The sequence below is a fragment of the Equus quagga genome, chromosome 6 (genome assembly GCF_021613505.1).
Source record: "Equus quagga isolate Etosha38 chromosome 6, UCLA_HA_Equagga_1.0, whole genome shotgun sequence".
NCBI lineage: Eukaryota > Metazoa > Chordata > Mammalia > Perissodactyla > Equidae > Equus > Equus quagga.
Genome location: NC_060272.1, coordinates 11,314,130 through 11,338,273, shown reverse-complemented (window position 1 = coordinate 11,338,273; position 24,144 = coordinate 11,314,130). Strand labels below are relative to the sequence as shown.

General features: G+C 38.0%; 1 protein-coding gene across 3 annotated transcripts in view; it reads left to right on the top strand.

Moving 5' to 3' along the window:
• TPP2 (tripeptidyl peptidase 2) overlaps window positions 1-24,144 on the top strand; it is a 76,179-nt gene that overhangs the window by 1,692 nt on the left and 50,343 nt on the right. For all 3 annotated transcript variants that reach the window (XM_046664310.1, XM_046664311.1, XM_046664312.1), the window contains exons 2-5: window positions 6,412-6,540; window positions 14,104-14,199; window positions 15,947-16,051; window positions 18,258-18,382. In XM_046664310.1, coding sequence (XP_046520266.1) covers window positions 6,412-6,540; window positions 14,104-14,199; window positions 15,947-16,051; window positions 18,258-18,382 — 455 coding nt within the window. The remainder of the gene's footprint in view (window positions 1-6,411; window positions 6,541-14,103; window positions 14,200-15,946; window positions 16,052-18,257; window positions 18,383-24,144) is intronic.

Below are 24,144 nucleotides of genomic sequence, written 5' to 3'. Positions count from 1 at the left end.
CTTCATTTTTATGGCTGTCGTTCGAGAGATTTGGTTGGGGGAAGAATTCTTATATCTTTAAACACGAAAGCCGGGTTTCATGAAGATAACTCGGTCAACTTCCGGAATTGTTTCCTCTGGTAGTTTTATGCATTCTATTTTTAAACCGTCTTCTGCAGTGTACTTGTTTAGGGTCATTGAAACGCATGGCTTAGTCTTTGACATAAGAAGGACCCAATTTAGTTTTTTTGGCGAACTCTGCAGACTTTATTAAATTATGCTTCGGTATTTTTTTAGCCTCAAAGTATAAGACAACATACTTTACGATTTTTAAAAATTATTTAGTTTGCCTTAGGCACCTTTCAAATCATTTGGTCAGAAGGTAATACTGAAAGGTAATTTTTAAAAATCTCTCAAAGGTATTCCGCTTAAAATCTTCAAAGTTTGACTTTTGTAAATTTAGCCTTAGCCTTTTTACTGAAATCCAGTAATAAAATTTCACCGTTGTTCAAGATCCATCTCCCAATGTCTAACCTGGCCAATCCTACTGTATGCTGATCTCTTCCTTGTATGAGTTCTTCATCTGTGTATCTTACCTGCCTTTCTATACTAAACGCTGAAGTTTAATAATTCTCTTCCTCTCCACAAGCCTCTCCCTCTGGATCCCTTATTGTGCTCTCTAATGCTTGAGGTAGCATTTTGGAAGTTAGAATGTAATGCGGGGTAGGAAGGGAACCAGTCTCCTGACTGTGTAGAATCTCTCGAAATCTTGCCGCCTCCTCTTCATTCTGCAACAGGACTCTGGAGTACAGCACCCCTTATGGTGGTCCTGCCAGGCAGCTGTGGTGAATCAAGAGGAGCTAGTGATGAGGTCCCTCCTGGTAGCTTAGTGGTACAGGTGTTGTATTAATAGCTCGGAAGACTTACAACAGTGACAGCTATCACCTCATGGAGCCTTTATTACAGAGTAGTAATGGTTTCCGTTCTGTCGTGGTGTACGTTTACTTTTTATAGGGGTAGGTGGGAGGAGAACAGTAAGTGGTTCACTGGTTCTTTTGTCAGGATAATGAGAGGATCAGAAGAGTTTGGAGGAGTACTGTCTCAGTAAAAATGGTCTTGTGGAATTTCCCATATCTGCTTATCACGTTATTCCGTTACATTCTGTAAAGTAACAGTAATTCTCATCCCACTGTGTTGCTGTGAAAATTGATTGAGATCAGTTACATGTAACTTTTTAAAATGCTCAAGAAAAGTGTTAAATAGACACTAGTTTTTTAAAGCAGGGATGTTTAGTAGGAGTTTATGTTGCATCTTAAATCACTAGCTGAAGGATAAATATGAATATGCATTAGATATTTGCATGTAACAACAAATGTTTGAGCAATAAAATATTGAAGTAAAATGAAAACAATTCTTGTAACTGTAACTCAGAGAGAGTGACCTAAACACAGCCAGCCAAAAGAAAATTCAGTAATGGTTTGCAAACATGAGTGAATTTTTAAGGTTTTTTTCCCCCCCTTACCTTTAACAAATTTATTTTGTAGATCTATGCATACATTACCATAAGATTGTGGTGGTTAGAAATAAAAGGAAGGAAAGAAGGAAATAGGAGGAAGAGGAGGCCGAACTGGACCTTGAGAAAGCCAGATGGGGTCTGAGTAGAGGACTAGAGGCACGAGTGGAAACTTTGAAGAACGCATTGGGTTGTCTCCTTCTTTGGTAACTGCCTTGGGCCCTATTCTCTTGTGACAGCTGTGTGGGTTTGTTAAAAGTGGAGGGTGGACAGCGTGAGAGGAGTGATAATTACGTAAGTGATTAACTCTTTCCTCAGCAAATATTCAGGCACATGCCAGGTGCCTGATGTTGTATTAAAAGATGATGTAGTCCTGCAGACTGTCACTGTTACAGAGATTGATCAGGGGACCAGCCAGAGCTGGACCAGTCAGGCTTCACAGACCAGAGCTGGGGCTTGGACTGGACCTGGAAATAAATAGGCAGTAAGCCATGGGTCTCCCTGCCACCAGTCTTGCTTCACATTGATCCATCTGTCACATTGCCAAAGTTATTTTCCTTAAAAAAAAAAAACCTTCCATTACAGCCTTGTTTAATAGGAGACAAAACTATTTTAGCATCCCAGTTGCCTTTGCATAAAAAATCCCAAAATTTGAACTTTGTATGGCCCTTCAGCATCCCCACTCCACCTCCTCATGTAGCCTTAGTTCTCTTCTCACTATTTCCTCTGTCCATATCCACTCCACCCCCACCCACCATTTGCCCGGTGCGTCTGCCTTCAACATTTCATTCTTTTCCATTCACCCAAATGATTCGGGTCTTTCCTCAACACCTGCCTTTGCACGTGGAGTTTAATCTGCCAGCAGGCTGCCTTCAATCACCTGTAAACTCCTGCTTAATCCTTTAAGTCCCGGCTGGGTCTTGACACCATTACCTTCTGGGATATCTGCTGATTTAAGTTATCCCCCACCATGTATTGGTGTGTATGTCTCGGTTGTTGTGCGAGGACCTGGGGGTTCAACGGCGAAGAAGGCCCAACTCGGGCTAACAGTTCTTTTTTTTCCCCTCTTTGCTCTCATAGCAATTTGTTCATACCCCCTGTAGCACTTAAAATGTTTCATTTTTGTATTTCTGTTCACATACATTTTTCCTGGTTAAGTTAAAATTCCTTGAAAGCATATATCCAAATTTATTTTGTATAAAATGTCACAATGTTAAATATTTTTGCTGAATGGAAAAAATGTATAGATGTGCATAATGTACATAATTTCCTCATAGAGAAAAAATGGTTTGGGGAAGGAGGGTACAAGTAGTCCTATAAAAATCTTTCTATTTTTACATTCACTAATATATAAAAGTTCACTAAGTATCATAGATATCTAATTGGTCGCTGATAGAGGGTACTATCAATTAATTTTACTTTTTCTTTCCTTTCCTTCAGTTACCTTCCCTGATTCTCCCAAGCTGGGTTTGTATTCTTCCATGCTTTCATAGATACTGTCCTTACCGTTAGTATTTATTGCATTATTTAGTATTTATACACTACAGTTATCTCTTTACTTGTCTCTCTTCCCAACTGGATTGTAAGCTTTCTGAAAGCAAAGCCTGTTTTATTCATTCATCGTTATGTTCTCAGAATGATAGTCATTTAACAGTGTTTATGAAGTATCTTCCTTTGCTTAAAAGAATAGTTCTGGTATCGTCCCTGAGATTTCAAGTTAAGTACTTATATCTTCCCTTTGTTTTGTTTAGGATAATTTGCTAACTTCCCTCCTTTTGTTCTGGTCCTCCACAAATGTTTAGTGGGTAGCTCCCAACCCTCACCAACTCCTCCACCATAACTGTTTCAGTAGAGACACAAAGTAACTTAGATTGCTGACCATGGGGGAGAACTGTGGGCAGTTTTTGTTTTGTCCAGCCAGCATCGCCTGGTAAGCATTTCTCAGTCTCTCACCCAGTACGCAGGGCTTATTACCTTAGCTTTACTCATTATAATTGTCCCTGCCTTCAGTCCCTCCCTCCATGTGATGCCTCCCCTCTTGAAAGGTGAGGGGTGTAGTTCTAATGGTAGCAGTTCAGTGTCCTCCTTTCCTTCTCTCAGAGTTCCATTCCAACATTCTCAGCTGGTTTGCATTTTTTAAAACCTCTCCTTCCTAACCCCAAATTCCCTCTTTTGTCTTATTATCTCCAGTGGAGTGGTTGCCTTTACCTAGTGGTGAAGTAAGAAGTGCATGGATAGAAAATTACACATAGAAGAATTTTTAACGAGAGGGAGAGAGAGATCCTAGTAATAAAGCTTGTGGCAATAGTAGACGGTAAATAAGCCACTAAATCTCATTAGGCTTTCTTCTTTGCTCACATACTGATAATGAGGCTTCTAATGAGAGGGATCTGTGTCTGACTTGTTAGTGATCTCTTGTGATTCTTGATCTCGATTCACTGAAGTTGCTCACTGAATGAGATGAAGATAATGGATCTGTGCTCTTAGCACTATGATGTCTCTTTCAAATTATGTACTTATTTGGAATACATTTACAAATAGATTATTTTCCTGTATTCTTAGTACATGATCTAGCTAGTTTTAACTTTATAGGAGACTGTTAACGTCCTTTTAATCTTCATTTTTATCTTGGTAGATTTTCTTACATTTTCCTTCATTACTTTATTTTCATTTTATTTTATTCTTGAAGATACTTAGCCGGTCCCTTTAAAATCAGTATCTGATTTAAGTTTTACTATAATCTTATCAGGGTTTGGTATGATTTCCACTGTGATGTTTTTAAATTATGATTTTGAGCTTTCTGAGTATATTAGAATTACTTGTTACTAGTGTAGACAGCCCCCAAGAAATAAACATGTACTTAAGAATTACCATACCTGAAAATAACAACTGTGCAGTGCCTGACAAAGCTGTCAGCCCTGGTCGTTTGATGGCAACGTGATGTGAGATTGGGGTGCAGCAGCCACCCTCTTGCTTTGCCTTCTAAAAAAAAATGTCTACCTGTGTTTCCTCCACACTGTGAGTTTCCCTCTCCTCCTTGCACGTTCACCTTAACTGCAGAGCTTTGAGGACACTGCAGTTGGCGTTGGGGACAAGGGCATGTGACTGGGAAGACTCAGAAACAGACACTAAGCTTTATCTTAAAGAGTGAATTCTCCAGGTGGAAAAGGAGTCCGAAGGCTTTGTGCTCTTCTCATGCTGTTGGCATTTTTGCATTCCTATTTCTTTCTTGGGGTAGGGGGTCTGTGTCTCCGTGCCTGATTCCTCCTGGTAACTCAGTACATATGTGCTGATTGCTACAAATTCCCTCTGCAAAGCTAGCCCAGAAATGATTTTTCCCCACAAAAGCAATAAGGAAATACGGTATTACTGTTAGCTGTAGCCGTCAGCATGGCCCAAATGAAAGTTTGTGGGCTGGCCAGAAACCGGACCTCAGGAAAGTCAGTCTTACTGCTACATAATTAGTGTCTGATCATTCGGTAGTTAAGTATGTATTGAGTACTTAACAGGCACTGCTGGGTTTGGGGTAATTTGGTGAATAAAATAGACACAGTCACTGCCTTTACAGAGCTCATCTTTTCATAGTAGAAATAGGTACGGGGTCACCTAACTGTATAATTACAAATTCAGTTCTCTGACGGAAACGAGGTACAGTGAGACGATTAATCAGGGTTAGGATGGCCGCTTCTTAACAGAGGTCTTAAGGGAGGCCTCCTGAAGGGGTGCTGTTTTAATAGAAAACTGAAGGATGAGATTGGAACCCCTGTGGAACAACTGAAGGGACAGAGAAGTCCAAGAAAAAGGACCATGTGCAAAAAGTTGTGAGGCAGGAAAAAACGTGGCACGTTCCAGGAATTGAAAGAAGGCCAATGTGGTTAGAGCTGGGAGAGACTGGGAGTGGCCAGAGTCAGATCCGGCAAAGGCTTTTTATATCCAGTGCTGGGTGAATCTGCTGCAGGGTGTTAAGCGGAGGAGTGGCGTAATAACAGCTTGTTTTTCTGTTGATCTTGGTGTGGGGGCCAAGAATGGAGGCTGGGAGACCTGTACGGAAGTGTCCACATTATGAAAGCAAGAGATGGTGGTGCGCAGAGGATCAGGATACTGGGAGTCAAAATCAAGAGCAAATGGATTCGAACTCTGTTTTAAAGGTAGAATTAGGAGGACTTCCTGGCAGATTTGATGGGAGTAAACTGAAGAGTCAGGGAAGGGCTTTTAAGTTTCTGGCTTGAGCATCTGGGTGTGTGTTGATTTCCTGAGGCGGCAAAGCCTGCAGAGGAACAAGTTTGAGTGTTAAGTTTGAACTTTGGACTTAGTAAGTTTGAGTACTAGTGTGGCATCCAATAATGAAATGCTACTAAACGTTTTTCCCCTAAAGTTTTTCATTTGTCCAGCCCAAAGCTCCCCTTCTTCAGATCTTTTCTCAAATGTTACCTTCTCGGTGAGACCTTTGACCAGCCTAGTTACAGTTGAAAGCCCTGTACCACCTGTCTCCTTTCCCTGCTTAATTTTCCTCCATGGTAATGATCACCATCTGACATGTTATGTATTTCACTCATTTGTTTATTGCCTCCATATGACATAAGATCTCCAAGGTCAGGGATTTTTGTGTATCGATTATTGCTTAGCCCCAGCACCTAAAGCAGAGTGTGGCCCATAGTAAATGCTCAGTAAGTATTTGTTCACTGAATATATGAAACCACTTGAAGGATTCTGTGGTGTTTTCCATGATTAAATTTTCTTGTTAGTATTTTTCAGGCTTTTGGTTTAAAACAATTCAATTCTCTTTTTAAAATGAATGCAGATTTTATAGAATATTTTACATTTGTGTACATATGCACACATGTGGGTTGGTGTTGCTTTCTTTAAGGATAAAAAACTAAAATATCTAATTCATGTTTTAATTGTCTCTTAATTTTCAGGTTACAACTGATGGAAAACCAAAAATCATTGATATCATTGACACAACAGGAAGTGGTGATGTGAATACTGCCACAGTAGTAGAGCCAAAAGACGGGGAAATTATTGGTCTCTCAGGAAGAGTGCTTAAGGTTGGAGCTTTTATCTTTTTATTGAATTTTTTCTTTTTTTTTTGTACTGTCACCTCAAAGCATCTAATCTTTTTAGCTTACATTTGGTGGTATGGTGAGTATTAGTTACCTGTTGCTGTATAACAAATTACCTCAGAACCTTGTGGTTTAAAACAACAAACATTTATCATCTCACAGTTTCTGTGAGGGAGGAATCGGGTTGTGACTTAGCTGGTGCCTCTCGTTCAGGGTCTCTCCTGAGCTTGCTAACTGTTGGCCAGCACTGTGGTTTCATCTGAAGGCTCAGAGTGAGTGGGAAAGAGTTGGGGTGGGGGAGTCTGTGGTTATGGGCAGGCTTGGTTCCTCCCCACCCGGGTCTCTCCCGCAACCTGCAGCTGTCTTCCCCAGGGTGAGCAATCCGAGAGAGCCTCCCCAGATGGAGGCCATGGTCTTTTTATAGATCACTGTTAGCAGTGACAGCCCATCACTTCTGCCACGTTCTTTTCATTAGGAGGGAGTCTGTAAATCCCGCACACACTTATAGGGAGGAGGTTTTACAAGGGCGTGAATATCAGCAGGTCTGGATCATTAAGGGCCACGTTAGAAGTCATTGTTTTTGTTGTTTGATAGTGGGCTTAGAATTGGGATAACTTTTTCAGTATGGTTGCCAAATTCTAAAAATATTAAGTTTTGGATGACAAGGTGGGAAAAGTCATCAGATGTCAGTTTTGCCTTCATCTTTTTCTGTGCCTTCTGGGAAGTTAAATGTGAAATATGTAAGTATTAATATTTATGGACTTCGGTGGCTGGCTTTGTCTTATTCCACATAGTTGATAGAAAGGCTGGGGTAAGCTGATGTGAACAATGATTAGAAAACAAACATAAAGCAGTTCATGAGATATTAGCTAGTGAGTTTGTTAGATGGCAAGAATTTGATTATGATTCGGTACTCTTACCTTTAAAAACCAACAAGGAGGATTAGTTTGGAAGATAAATTTGTGATTATGTAGATTTCTAAAGAGCGGTATTTAACTATTTAACTCTTCTTATCTGTTACTGTCTATGTGAATTATGTTTAAGCATTGTCTGTTGGATAAGATTCTCATGGCAGTATATTAGTTTTCTGTGCTGCATAACAAATTAACACAAATTTAGCAGCTTAAAACCACATAATCTTCCATTGATTATCTCACTGTTTCTATGGGTCAGGAGTCCAGGCAAGACTTTTTGTGGTTCTCTGCTCAGGGTCTCATAAGACTGCTATCAGGTATATTGATTTGAGACCATGGTCTCATCTGAGGCTCAGGATCATCTTCCAAGTTCATGTGGTTTTTGGGAGAATTCATTCCTTGCAGCTGTAGAATTCATAACACCTTGCTTTTTCAAGACCAGCAAGAGAATCTGTCTGACCTTGGGCATGGCACCAGTCTCTTTTTAAAGAGCTCACCTGATTAGGTCAGGCCCACCAGGGTAATCTCCCTTTTGATTAACTCAGTCACCTGATTAGGGACCTTAATTGCATCTGCAAAATCTCCTCAGCTTTGGAATATGCAATCACAGGAATGATATCTCATTATATTCAAAGGTCCTGCCTTTACTGAGGGGAGAGGACTTTACAAGGGCGTGGGTCATCTTAGAATCTACCTATCACAGGCAGATAGCAGACATTAATATCCAAGTTTTGCTTCCTTTTCCATGTGTTATGGACTGAATGTTTGTGTGACCCCAAAATTCATATTTTGAAGCCCTAACGCCCAATGTGAAGGTATTTGCAGATGGGAGCTTCGAGGGAGGATTAGGCTTAGATGAGGTCATGAGGCTGGGGCGCTCATGATGGGATTAGCACCCTTGTAGGGGAGAACTTCCTTTCTCTGTCTTTGCCTTTGAGGTCACAGTGAGAAAGCTGTGCCTGAAAACCAGCAAGGGAGTCTCACCAGACTCCAGCCCTGATCATGTACTCCCACCTTCAGAACTGTGGGAAAATAAGTTTCTGTTGTTTAAACTTCCCAGTCTATGGTATTTTCTTATGGCAGGTCAAGATGACTAATACACCATGTGCTTTTTCTTCAAAAAAAAAAAAGGATTGTAAACTGCAGGGCAGTGAGTTTCTGGGCACCTGAATTATTTTAGAGTTTTGCCTGTCTTCCCCTTGACTCACCCTTGTTATCTGGAGTAGGTTTCACAGAGAAATGTGAGGTTCCTGTGAGTTACAGTGCTCTGGGAAAGTGGAGAGCGCTCCTAGCCAGTCAGGCCGATTCACAATCTCATGGAGTGTTATCCTCGGTCATTTGTTTTTAAATGGCGGTACTAGCCCATGCTTTAGCTGAACCACATGCACTCCTGATGTCACTAGTGCTCGAAGGTAGACTCCTGTGGATCACATACATGGCTGTGGAATAAGAGCAGAAAATTGATAGAGTGCTGTTTATATCTTTTCTCAATCTGGTGACATATTTCTTTAGCTCTACTATTAGATATTCTCAGCCCATTAATATAGTGAGGGCTTTTAATTTAATTGTTAATAGTATTCAGCGTGTCTGTGTAGTTTAAAATGTACAAAGCTTGTAGCAAGACAAGTTCAGTCCCCTATCGTGCTTGTCTTCCCTCCACCCCTAATTTCTGTTCCACCAGGGTTAAGTCTTTGATATATTATCTTCAGAGTTTTAAATAACATGCTCATACTTTTTGTTTCTTGAATTTTTTTTTTCTAGTGTTAGATTTTTGTCTGTAGAATTAATACTGGAAGAAGAGGGTTTAGCTCTCAGATCCTTCATGTCTGAGACGTTTTCTTATATTGTCTCTTGGGCTACTTCCTCCCACTGTTTTTGCTGTCTTTTATCTGGAACTCCTGTTAATTGGACCTTGGACCTCTTGAGTTGCTCCTCCAATTTTCTTATGTATTTATACTGTTTCTTCATTGCTTTTGTTTGTGTTTTCCTTCCTGAGAGATTTCTGAGATTGTCTCAACATTTTCTTGTAACTCTTGTATTGAATTTTATTAAATTTTGCCTGTTATTTTTAATTGCAAAAGTCTGTTCGTATTCACTCAGAGCATATTTTTCTATCATGTCTACATTTTATCTGTGAGAGTATTGTCTTAAATTTTTTCCCTAGTTATATCTTTGTTCTCTTCCTGCTCTTTGTACTCACCTTCCTACCGTTCTCCTCCTCCTGTCGTCTCTCCTTTTTTCTTCACCTACTGCTCCGTCCTCCCTCCTCCCCTTTCTTCCCCTCTTCCTCGTCTCCTCCCTCTGCTTCCTCTTCTTCCTGTGCTCTGCCTTTTACTTGAGAGCTTTTCCTCAGCTATCTAGTCATCCCTGGCCGTCTCTTATTTAGCAAAGCACATAAAAGGTGATTGAAGCTGCTTCTGCTTGTGCAGGGTGTTGCCATGTGGGTCTCACTGCAGGATAATGACACTGTCATGGAGGACCCCAAGATAGCAGTATACAGTATATTTTTTTTTCCATTGAGATGCCCAGTTATCTCAAAGAGGACCCTAGCCTTTTTGGCCTGGGGTTTGTGGGGAAGAGTGAGAGATAAGCCTGGCTACCAGCATTCAGGGACTCACTCCTTGAAAGGTGCCTGGGGAGCTTTCTTAAGGACTCTCCACTACGTCTCCTCTCTCCCCTCTGCTGTGTCAACCTCTCCAGAAAGTTGACATCCCACCTTCTCTCGGGTTCAAGTTGGGGAAGTTGCCTGGTTGGTCAGCTTTGTGCAGGATGTGGGATGGGCAGCGGGAGTCTAATTGTTCCTCATACAAACTTTCCACCAGTCTTCTTGGTTCTAGCTCCCTTCTCCATCCATACAGAACATACTTATGCACATGTTCAAGTATGTGCAGGTGTTCAGGATTCTACAGGAGTTATTAAACAGAATAATGTTATTAGGCACTGGGATCCTGGCTAGTTGAATCTCTCAGAGTTCTTCAGTTTTCAGAAGGCAACACAGTAAAGTCTTCAAGTTTCTTTGACTTAACCATGCTTTAAAAATGAATTAAATATCTATATTCTGTTTCTCCTGCTTCCAAGTAGCCCATAAACTGCTGATGGTTAATGTCTAATTCTTCTCCCCGTTTAAGATCTAGTTCTAGTTAAGTGCTTTGAACATTCCAGAAATCTCATTCTCTAAGGATGCTGGCCCTAGGCCTTCTTGAGAAACTGGTGATCAGTTACTTATGTGTCATTTTACGTCTTCTCTTCCTGGGGGTTTGTGCGATTCGTGGGATTCAGCCGTGATGCTGCATATGGTGATGGTTTGCTCAGTCTCATAGCTGTGCAGTAGCCATGGTGTGTATATACCACATTCTCTCCATTCTGCTCATCAACAGTTGAGTTGTTTCCAGTTTGGGACTGTCACTAACAATCCTTTAGAGAGCGTGCTTGTGCCCATATCCTGTGCACATGTGTCTAGATAGCCCCAGGATGTGTACCTAGGGGTGGAATTGCTGCGTCGTGGAGATGCTCCTTTACTAAGTGACGCCAGTTTGTCCAGATGTTTGTACTAAAATGCATTTCCACTAGCAGTGTGTGAGTGCTTTAGCAGTTGCACTAGTACTTGGTGTTTTTAGGCTTTTTAATTTTTGCAAATATGCTAGGAATCTAAGTGTTTCACATTATGGTTTTAGTTTGCATTTCTCTAATTACTGATCAGATTGAGCACCTTTTGATGTGTTGTTTAGACATTTGCGTTTCCTCTTTGTGAAGTGCCTGTTCAAGTTATTTGCCCTTTTTTTTTTACACTGAGTTGTCTGTTGTTTTCTTACTGATCCACAGAATTTGTTATAGGCTCTCAATGCCTGTCCTTTGAGTGCATGTGGTGTCTTCTCCCATTCTGCACTTATATTTTCACTTTCCAAACAATGTCATTTGATGAATAGAAGTTCTTAAGTTTGATGTAGTGTAGTATCAATCTTTGTTTCTTTGATTAGGGCTTTTCATGTCTTAAGAAATATTTTCTAACCCCAAGATTATGAAGATATTTGCCTATATTATTTTCTGAAAACTTTCACCATTTTTCTTTTCATTTTTCTATAATTCACCTGGAATTGATTTTATGCTTAGTTCAAAACAAGTGTCCTATATTTGTTTTTCCCATCTGAAGATCCAGTTGTCTCAACACCATGTATTAAAATTCTGTAATTTCCCCACTAATTTTTAGTGTCTTTTACTTTGCAACCTTCACAATGTGGTTTTTTTCTTTTTCCTTATTCTGATTTCCTTATTCTGATTTTAGCAGCATTTTGGAAGGGTGCACAGTGCTTCTTAAATTTTACCACTTTCAACTTGAAGTCATTTTTTTAAATCATCAATATTTAGCTTTGCATATTAAAACATGGTTAAGTCCAGCCACAATGAATGACTTGGCCAGATTTAGCACCCTAGATGGATGCAGTGACAGCTAAAGGAAAGTGTACATGTGAACTGGCAGTGCGGGAAGCTGACAAATTGGAAATAGAATTTTCAGGCAGAAAAACTCTGGACAGGATTTTACCTCATGAAACATTAACACTTTTGATGACACTTGACTCATTAAGAAAATCTTTGTTAGCCATCTTTTCTTTGATAGAGTCAAGGAAATGAGGTGTAATTAGTAATTAAAGAGATTCTGTTTCTCGTATGAAAATCAGTCTTATTATATTGTAGTTCCATGTAATTAAAACTATTTTAAAGGGATCAACTTAAAATGGTCTAAATATAAAGCTTTGATTCTTAAAGAGACTAAAAATAACTTCATTTGTATAGAATATTCAAGTATGTAAAATGACATATTCCCTAATTGCCTCATAGAGTAAAGTTAGCTTTACTTTAATTTGGTTAAGTTTGGAGAGCAGAACCATAATTATAAATAACTTTTATTTTCTGATTTTTTTAGTTTAAGTTTTGTAAATAACTAGTCTGCTTTTATTGTGAGAAATTACATTGTAGTGATTTGAGATAGACCCTTCAGATTTTGGTTTCATTTATAATTAAATATAAATTATGTCTATTGGATTGTTTCTATTATGTTACATATATCTTAAGTAATTGTGATTAAATATGTGTTAACAGTTGTTTATTTTGCAGTTATTTTAATTAGTTATTCCATTTAATCCTTTGGCATTTTGTAGCTTTTTATAATCTCTTTGTACAAAGAAATTACCACTAGCCTAGGGTTACAAAGCCACCTGTGTAGTGGGACACCTGATTAAATATTGTTTGAATTTGTCAGTTGGTGACTACCTACCTTTTTGTTGTTGCAACACTTCATTATTGTTGTTATGTCACAGGCTGTTGCAAGAATATTACAGTTACGAATCCCTGTTCTCTAAAGAAGGTTGATAAGTTTTGAATGAAAAGCACTGATTTGTATGCCAACATATTTGAAATTTCATATACTCCATAAATCTAATTGATTCAGAAATGATTACTGATATGCAGGCTTTTAAAAAGTGAGTAGATCTTTGAAGTCCTGTGAATGATTGTTTTCCTCTATTTAGTTGTGAGAAAATTTCATCCAGAGGTTTCCTGCCTGGGGAATAAGTTGATGAGGGACGTGGGGATGAGTCAGTTAAAGATATTGCATATGTGAGAAGTGATGAGTCACCCAACTCTGAGTGGTTGATAGTTCAACGTCATAACTCATGCACATTTAAAAGCTGTTTTTAATGATCGTGGGTCCTGTGCTTACAAAGAATATGAATACTCCACATTTTCTTGATTGACATTTCAAGTTGGTCGATGTTCAGTACATTTTATTATTCATGAGAATCATAAGGTAGGGATTATTTTCTTCCTCTTGCACGTCAGGAAGTAGAAGCCTGTGGGTGCTACCTAGTTAGTGATAGAGTTTGGATTCACAGCCAGGTTTATCTGACTTTAAATCCCATATCCTTTACACTGGACTTTTGTTTCCGTGATAGACTAGGTTCCAGTTTTCTTTTCCACCTTCTTGTTGTTTGGGCAGGCAATATAATTTCTTTTTGCTTCTTTGCTTTCTCCATTTGTAAACTGGACGTACTCTTTACATCATTCTCTTAATTATAAGCTTAAGTATTATTTTTAAATACTTTGCGATAGTTGAAAAGACTTATATGTTATATATAATTAACATGATCTTATAGGAGTTTTTTCTTAAGAACTCAAAGAGCTCTTTCTTAATATCTAAGCATTATCCCTGTTGTGTCATAGACAAGAGTGAAGTTCTTTTTCTTAACAGGAAATCTTAAGGGTAGAGAGGCTCTGTAACTTGTTTCCCCTCTTGCTGGGCAGTAGAATGGTGAAGCAGTAGGTTAGGTGTTGCTGATGCTTGGGAACTAGAGATCTTCATGGTTTAATGGGGTAGCGCATGCTGAAAGCACTTTATAAACTATGAAGCATCGTATCAATGAAAGGCATTCCAGTTGAACCCTCTTATTTATGGATGAGAAAAAAGGAGCCAGAGAAATATTAAGTGGCAACTTAGAATATTAAAAATATTGCTCTGATATGTGAGCCTGCTCATCCAAGTTGAGCCATTGGGATAAAAGTAAGATATCTTTTTCCTTAGTAGTGTATCATTGGAATTGGGAAGCATTTAATGAGAGAATAATTCACTTCTTTCCTACAGATTCCTGCGAGTTGGATAAATCCCTCAGGCAGGTATCACATTGGCATAAAAAATGGCTATGACTTCTATCCAAAGGCTCTCAAGGAAAGGATACAGGTAATGTACAGTCTAGTACAATCTAGTGAGATATAAAATCTCACTAACTCTTAATTATTTGGGGGGCTAAGGGTTTCAAATGATGACTGCTTGAAGAAAGATTCTGTTCAGTGGAATGTTCTTAATCTTCAGTACATGCATAAGCTTAGGGAATCTGTGAAAACCCTGAAATTATATTCAAATTTTTATGTTTTTATGTCTTTCTGGAAGATGGGGTATGCTTTCATTGGATTTTTGAAGGACTTTACCTCAAAAGGTTAAGGGCAGTTAACTTGAAGTTCGTACTGCCTTGTTTATTCCTGTTCCTATAGTTTCTATGATAATTTGCCACATTTTTATTACTGTTTAACTAGCCTTCTTGCTTCCAGTTAGCCATCTTTAGTGTTAAGGAAAGGGTTACTCAGACCTAAAGCAGCTGAAGTATAGGAAACACAAGTCTGTCATTAGAGAATAAGAATTGTACACTGAGTGTTAAGGGACCTGCTTTGAAACAGCGGTATTCAGTAGACCTTTTTCAGTGATGACGGAAATGTTCAAAATGTTCAGTATCTATTCATTATACCACTAGTCACAGGTAGTCATTGAGAACTTGAAATGTGGCTGGTATGACTCAGTTACTGAAATCTTAATTTTATGTAATATTTTAAAGTTTAAGTTTAAATAACAACATGGGCTAGTGGCTACCATGTTTGACAGGGCTGCTGGAGAAGATTGCTGGAGCACTAGTAGCTGACACAGATTCAGGGTTTCAGCTGGAAAACAAGGTATAATCCTTGAAAATGAGCCTGATGGGTCAGACCTGTGGGCCCTTCCATCTAATCGTAATATTGCTATTTGTTTCTCTAGGGCTCTATGAACCATAAGTTACTCAGTATATTACATATGATGTAATCTTACTTTTCAGATTCCAGTCATTCTGCCCCAAAAGCAAATGGATAAGTAATATAATAATGCACATAATGTTAATTGAATACTATTTTATTTTTAAAATTTCAAGCTGAAATACACATAGACAGGACAGCATTTTTATGCACTATACTAAATTTAATCAACTGTGTGGATAAGGTACAAAGTAATGCAAATATAGAGTGGTTGGGTTAAAGCAGACCTCCTCCTCAGCTCAGTTGATTGTTTTACTAGAAAGGATTTCTTTAACTGGCAGACTCCCATTGGGAGGCACTATGGGTTAAAGACGCTGGAGATGAAGGTAAGTAACAATTTCAGTAACAAAGAACCCTATCAAGTCAAAGAGGCTGGAAAAAAATAAGCTAGAGAGGGAGGAAATTGAGGAAGCCTGCATGTCCATCAAAATGCAGCTGCAATCTCGTTCCTGTCCTCTGCTTGCACTTGGCTGAGGGCATTGCCCAGTTCTGGAAGGGTGCGGAATACAGAACTTGCCTCTACTTAATGACTGGGAATTCAGTCACTTATCTGACATGGCATTATTCATTCTTAGAGAAGAGAAGGATTTAAATTGGGGCACATGATGTATAAAAATATGTTTGAATGTGCTGTGGTAAACTTGTTCTTTTAAAACCTAGGTGCAGTGAATTACCTAATCAATAATTGTTCCATTGCTTTATCAACTTGATTATAAACGATTTTTTTTAAACCTCTGTGTAAGAATTATGGAGCATCACAGCTGATAAGAACTAAGTCCATATATAAATGACTGTCTGGGTTTACCCATATTTGTTTACCCAGTATTTGTCAACCTCATTGTAAGGTAATTTTTTTCTCTTTGCAGAAAGAACGGAAGGAAAAAATCTGGGACCCTGTTCACAGAGTGGCCCTTGCAGAAGCCTGTAGAAAACAGGAAGAATTTGATGTTGCCAACAATTGCCCTTCTCAAGTTGGTGCTAGTCGCTTTTACTTAAACATTACCATATAGTCCTATTACCATAGAGTCCTTAGAGAATTAATCAAGTGTTTTTTCACAAGTTTTAAGTTGTTTAATTTTACTAATTTTTCGTCTATTATTTATCCTGAAATCAATTTAGATATGTATGTATCAACTTTTAAAACCTTCGTAGTGAACATACAATACACATGTAAAAGTGCATAAATTCTAAGTCTGTAGTCATGATTTATCACCAAGTGAACTGTCCAATATAAGCAGCACCCAGACTCCCTCTCGTGCCTCTTCCTAAGCTTTGCTCCCTCCCTCCTACCCAGAGGCCACCACCATCCTGACTTCTAACACTGTTGAATGATTTGGCCTGTTTTGAACTTTGTAAAATGGAAGCAGTGTATGTTCTTTCATGTGTGGGTGGTCTCACTCAGGTTGTGTTTGTGAGATTCGTACATGTGTGGGATGCTGAAGTGGTTTGTTCACTTTTGTTGCAGTGTGATGGATGCACCACAGTTGATGTGTCCATTCTGCAGATTGATACTTTTTTTTCAATTTTGGCTATCACAAGAAATGCTATTTTGAAGATTCTTGTGGGTGTCTCTTGGTAGGTCATAAAGTGGTAGTATCAATTCCTATTTCCACAAGAAGTATATGAGAGCACCCATTGTTCTACATCCTTAAATAGCCATCAAACTTTTTAAAATCAATTTATAAAATGAAAATTACACCTTGGTTTATTATGAAAGAAATATGTGCTAGTTGCAGAAACTTTTGGACAGCACGGGTAATAAAGTAGCAAATGAAGGGCTCCACAAGGCCACCCGCAAGGATGATAACAGCTTGATGTGTATCTTTCTAGGTTTTTCTTTTATGTATGCATCTACCTTTTCTTAATCAAAAATGGAATCGTTTTAGTGGTTCTCATCCCTGGCTGCATATTAAAGTCACTTGAAGAGCTTTAGAAACTGCCAGTGCTTGCACCCTAGAGAGGAATTAAATTAAAACCTTTCAGGGAGGCAGGCATTTTTAAAAGTTCCCCAGGACTGCTGGTTTGTATGTATCTCCATATGCGTATTTAATTTTTATTTCCTTAATCTGTGTACATCATCCTTTTTTAACAGCTGTATAATTTTCTATGAGATCAATATTTGTGTTTCAGCCTCTTATTAGACAGATTAAATGTAGGATTTCAGGTGCTACCCATATACAGCTAACTTTGTAAAAGAGGGATCTAGATTTAATTGTACATTTTATTTTATTTTGTGTATCAAACATGTCGATATAATTGTTTCTTTAAGGAGGAGTAAATGTTAAATATGTTGAATAAATAAAAAAGCATAATTTAAGATTTTTGGAACATGTGAAAATTAAATTTTTATTCAGGTTAATGTAGAGCAGTCTAATGTAGTATGTAGTTAAACTAATACTTAGGTTGAAGAATGTGAAATTCTCATGTTTATAGATCAAATGGTTAAGTAGCAGCTTATATGTACATGGTCATGAATATAGTATGTATTTAATGTGGCAAATTCTAGAAGAGGTGATTCATGGTTTCTATTATTTATTTGGGTTCTTAAGAAACAGATTTGAAATGGAAATAATCCTGATATAAAAGACTGTAGATAGCCTATTTTATGGCAATTTTAGAGCTACTTTTGGAAATGAGTTAGTCATGCACTACACAATGACCTTTTGGTCAACAATGGGCTGCATATATGATAGTGGTCCCATAAGATTAGTACCATAGAGTCTAGGTGTGTAGCAGGCTCTGCCATCCAGGTTTGTGTAAGTACCCTCCATGATGTTCACACAATGATGAAATCGCCTAACAGAGCGTTTCTCAGAACGTATTCCCTTTGTTAAGCAACATGTGACTGTATACAGATTAAAGATATGTGACCAACATATCTTGGCCAAATGATAGCACCAACGTGTAGCACAGTATCTTTCCCAAAGCAGGTGGAGTGAGAGTGACTGAATGAGAGATTGAGTAAAAGAAGTATTATTTTTTAAATGTTTACCATATTAATATCGGCTTCATTAAATTGAACTACAAGTTGCATAGATATAACAAGAAAATTTTCTTACGTTTTTCCAGGGTAAAAGGACTTTACTATTGAGTCACACTGTGTCTTTGGTTGTATGTTAATATAACTTTTCAAGAGTACAAAATGTGCTAATATTAATGTATTTTCTGATTGATTAGGCAAATAAACTAATCAAAGAGGAGCTTCAAAGTCAAGTGGAATTGCTAAATTCTTTTGAGAAAAAATACAGTGATCCTGGCCCTGTGTATGACTGCTTGGTATGGCATGATGGTGAAGCCTGGAGGTAAACTCGATGTATTTTATAGATCTTCACTTAAAAATCTTTTTATCTACTCTGAAGAACATTAAACCCTCAGAACTCTCCAGAGATTTGGTTCATGTGATATTAATATCACTAAGCAAAACTATTTGAGAGCCAAATTGGCTTTTGGGTAGTTTTGGACAAGCCGTTTGAACTTCAGTATTTTAGACACTAAACCTGACTCCTGTCTCTTTTAAAGAAGCTTATTTTGTTAACCAGATAGTAATCATTAGCCAGATATTAGCAGGTTGATCATTGTGTATGTAGAAATGCTCCTAATTGAAACTAGGCAATTTGGAAAGTAACTGCAGAGAATGTTGCCAACATCTACTATAAACATTTAAGGGCAAAGGTGGAAAGCTGGGTGAAGATTTCTCAATAGAGATAAGGTAGTTAGGAAGAAAACAGACAGTATGATGCGGTGGGGAAGAGCTCGATCTTGGAAATGGAATCCTAGCTCTGAGACCTTGAACACTGAATGTAGAACTCTAAGCCTGTTTCTTCATCTATTAATTGGGAGAGTAATCATACCTATATAGAGGGTTTGTGAAAATTAAATTTGATGTTTCTAGACATAGTAAGCACTCAGTAAATGTAAGTTATTACTCCTGCTTCTGCTACTACAAGTGGTGATTTATACTGAGATATGTATCATGTACATTTTTCAGTTTTTTTCTTAGTGAATCGTACACTGTGTTTCTTAAGGTTGGCTAGTGTATGGAAATAGGGATATGTTTCTGCTATAGATAGTCACATGTGTGTTTTAGGGTACCTGCAGTAAACCAGAGAGACTGCTCCTTGAAACTTGAAATCAAGAATCATTTTCTAGTTTGTGTCCCTGCTCATAAGCAAAGAATTGTTTCCTAAGATGTGGCAAATACAGAACATGATGACTTGATTTCTGTTCTCTGATTGTATCACAATGTACCATTCCTCAAGGAGGGCTTTCCTCCCATGGATGTGGGTACTAGCTCATCTTTGATAATGAGTATATGAAATTTTCAATTGAATAAGAAATCCCTGCTTCATTTGGGACTAAAAATGTTAATATTTGCATATAACATTATTTTAATCCAAATGATGTTAAATATTAATGCAGTTTTTGTGTGATTCTGGTATGTTGTTTGAGTGTGTGTGTGTATGCAGGTGCGCACACATTGTGAACATTTTTTCCAAAAGCTTTGCAGAAAGCTTTGATCACAGTAGTTGTAATATTAGAAAGGTGTTCAGGCGTATGGTTTAGTAAATGTTGGTACATCCTTTAGGTGGTATAACATGAAACAGTCATTCACAGTGATAAGCCTTAGGTGGTTTTAGTGTGGGAGAGGAGGGAAAGTTAATGTGAAGAAATGCTAGATAAAAAACTGAGTATTTGCAGAAAATATACTACACAAAGACTTAAGGAAATGCTAAAATACTGGCAGGGATTGGGTGGTGGGGTAACAGGTGGTTTCAATTAAAGTATTTCCTACAGATGCTGAAATTACTGCAGATTACTTTGTCCCATGGAAAAGGAGTTTGGGGTCAGCATGTCCAGAGTGCCAGTGTATGTTTCCAAAAGGTTTCCTTGATCTTTAAAGCAGTTGACAAAGCAAGGGATATACTGTAATAGTTTGTGGGCAGCTATTCTAAGGTATCTTTTAGAACTTTTGTGTTGGAAATAAAATTTAATCAAACGTTAGATGAACTAAAATCTGAAGTCACAAATAACGTTTTAGAAAATGTTATTATAATCAATGAAAAATACGACAGAATTATGCTTTCAGGTGCTACTAGAAGTAATTTCACTTTTTTTGCACAATACTGTATACCATATACGGCTCTGATTCCCCCACCCCATCTCAGAGTTAGATCCAGAATTTTTGAGGATAATCTTTAAGATCCTCAGTTATCTCTGGTGAATCTAGGCACTATCTGCAGTATTCTTTCAGAAATGCCAGCCGTTTCTGAGGGCGGGTAAAATGACCTTAAGTGCCTTGTTTTGCTTTTGTTTTTACAAAGAGTGTCAAGTCTGTCCTCCCCCTGCCACAGTCCCACTAATTGTTGATCCCGCGTCTCTGTGCTTAGCAGTTAACCTCATAGAAGTATACTGTAGTATTTGTCAGGATGTATAGTACAAACTCAGTGTCACTCAATATGGAGCAAAAACTGATTGAGAGAAATAGTATTTACAGAAGATTACGTAAAGGAAAGACCATTAATTAGTTTCTTTTCAGTGGTTTTTGACCTTGTTATCTCAGGTTTCCTTTGAGATTCTGTTGAAAGCTGTGGATAAAAAAACCATAGAAAATTGGACAAAGAAATATATGAAAATGTCCAGGAATTTATAACTCAAAACCCGACACACACGTGTACTCTGATCCTGTCCGTCAGCCTCTTCTCCATATTCTCTTTCTCTGTGTTTTAGCCACTATTCCTTGAACTAAGCCAACCAAACCTTCAGACGGTTATAACCTTGCACCACATTCACATTTGCCCTCTGTGGTGTTATTTAGTGAAGTCAGTAATAATTTATTTATTAATATGGCATTTGACTTGTTGAGTCACTCCGTGTTGATGGTGGTTATAAGAAACTGATCTATGAAATGTGTCACTACATTTGCTGTGAGAATGTTGTTAAAGATGTTGATGCATTTGTTCTTTCATCATTTGGCAAATACTTGAGTACCTTCTCTGTACCAGGCCGATTGTAGGGAACATACTCTACAGTCCCTAGGCTCTGGAAGCAAGTATTGGAAACGTCTGAACCATCTAGGAAGCAGTAAGAAAGATTTCAATAAGGATCAGCACAAGTCAGCTAAACAGAGAGGGTAGGAAAAGGGGGTTGAAGAAAGGGGACCAATCCAGAGGATGCGGGAGGAACTGTTAGGAATTTAGAGCATCTGGTGGGCTGGGTGAAAGAAGGGGAGGACTTCAGAGATGATTTCCAGGGTGTTTGCTGGCCAGTTAGTTATCTTTTGGAACCAAAAGTGCTACTCTCTGGCAAATATTGAGGATTTGATGGCATACATTTTACCTGGTAACCTCAGTCCTGGTTCCATTTCATACGCTACTTGTTCTCTTTCTGCCTCACTTTTCCCCTAAGTGTTCAATCTCCTATATCTTGCTGTGTTGTATGTCCTTCTTCGAAATGCCATAAATCATTTTAGGCACTTGTTGATTGAAGTATACATAAAAACAAACCAACAATTTCAGAGATCCTTCTTTCTAAATTGTCGTAGTTTGTTAATGAAATATATGCCTTAGTATTTATAGTAAGTATCTTATCTGTACTATACTAGTGGACTTCCGTTAATTCATTGTAGCAGTTATGATTGACTGACTGAGCTTGTTAAAACACAGTTCTTATTTAGAAAATGTGCACACAGTATTGACCCTTAAATGATGTGCATTCTTTTTGTGACTTTTTTATTTTAGATTTATTTACTTTTAATCAGACTGTCTTCTAAAGTGTTTGGAATATGTATTTTCTTTATTTATTGTTATTATTTTTTTAAAGATTGGCACCTGAGCTAACAGCTGTTGCCAATCTTCTTTTTTGTTTTTTTTTTTCTTCTTCTGCTTTTTCTCCTCAAATCCCCTCAGTACATAGTTGTATATTTTAGTTGTGGGTCCCTCCAGTTGTGGCATGTGGGACGCCACCTCAACGTAGCCCAACGAGCAGTGCCATGTCCACTCCCAGGATCCGAACCAGCGAGCCCCGGCCACCAAAGCAGAGCGCGCGAATTTAACCACTCAGCCATGGGGCCAGCCCATGGAATATGTATTTTAAAAATTGAAAATTTAGACATGCTACTGAACAAACAGTGGATTATTGAAGAAATTAAAGAAGAAATCAAATATTATCTGGAGACAAATGAAAATGAAAACACACCATACCAACTTATTTGGGACGCAGCAAAGGCAGTCCTAAGAGGGAAATTCATTGCAATACAGGCTCACCTCAATAAGCAAGAAAAATCTTACGTGAACAACCTCAAACAACACCTAACAGAATTAGAAAAAGAAGAGCAAACTAAGCCCAAAGTCAGTAGAAGGAGGGAAATAATAAAAATTAAAGCAGAAATAAATGATATTGAAACAAAAAAGACAGTAGAAAGGATCAGTGAAACAAAGAGTTGGTTCTTCAAAAAAATTAACAAAATCAATAAACTCTTGGCCAGACTCACTAAGAAAAAAAGAGAGAAGTCTCAAATAAATAAAATTAGAAATGAGAGAGGAGAAATCACAACAGATATTGAAGAAATACAAAGGATCATAAGAGAATACTATGAAAAACTATATGTCAACAAATTGAACAACCTAGAAGAAATGGATAAATTCCTAGACTCATGCAACCTCCCCAAACTGAATCAGGAAGAAATAGAGAATCTGAATAGACCAATCACAAGTAAAGAAATAGAAACAGTAATCAAAAACCTCCCCAAAAATAAGAGTCCAGGACCAGACGGCTTCTCTGGAGAATTCTACCAAACATTCAAAGAAGATTTAATACCTATCCTTCTCAAACTATTCCAGAAAATTGAGGAAGAGGGAACACTCCCTAACACATTCTATGAAGCCAACATCACCCTGATCCCCACACCTGACAAGGACAGCACAAAGAAGGAAAACTACAGGCCAATATCACAGATGAACATAGATGCAAAAATCCTCAACAAAATTCTGGCAAACCGAATAGAGCAGTACATCAAAAAGATTATACACCATGATCAAGTGGGATTTATACCAGGGACACAGGGATGGTTCAACATCCGCAAGTCAATCAGCGTGATTCACTACATTAACAAATTGAGAAACAAAAACCACATGATCATCTCAATAGATGCAGAGAAAGCATTTGACAAGATCCAACATCCATTTATGATAAAAACCCTCAATAAAATAGGTATAGAAGGAAAATTCCTCAACATAATAAACGCCAAATATGACATACACACAGCCAACATCATAGTCAACAGATAAAAACTGAAACCCATCCCTCTCAGAACAGGAACAAGACAAGGGTGCCCACTTTCACCACTCTTATTCGACATAGTACTGGAGGTGTTGGCCAGAGAAATTCGGCAGGAAAAAGAAATAAAAGGAATCCAAATAGGCAATGAAGAAGTAAAACTCTTGCTGTTTGCAGATGACATGATCTTATATATAGAAAACCCCAAAGAATCTGTAGGAAAACTATTAGAAACAATCAACAGCTACAGCAAAGTTGCAGGGTATAAAATCAACATACATAAATCAGTAGCATTTCTACACTAACAATGAACTAACAGAAAAAGATCTCAAAAACTCAATCCCATTCACAATCGCAACAAAAAGAGTAAAATACCTTGGGATAAATTTAACCAAGGAAGTGAAAGATCTATACAACGAAAACTACAAGACTTTCTTGGAAGAAGTCGATGACGACATAAAGAGATGGAAAGACATTCCATGCACATGGATTGGAAGAATAAAAATAGTTAAAATGTCCATACTTCCTAAAGCAATCTGCAGATTCAACGCTATCCCAATCAGAATCCCAATGACATTCTTTACAGAAATTGAACAAAGAATCCTAAAATTCATATGGGGCAACAAAAGACCCCGAATTGCTAAAGCAATCCTGAGAAAGAAGAACAAAGCTGGAGGCATCACAATCCCTGACTTCAAAGCATACTACAAAGCTACGGTAATCAAAACAGCATGGTACTGGTAGAAAAACAGGTCCACAGATCAATGGAACAGAATTCAAAGCCCAGAAA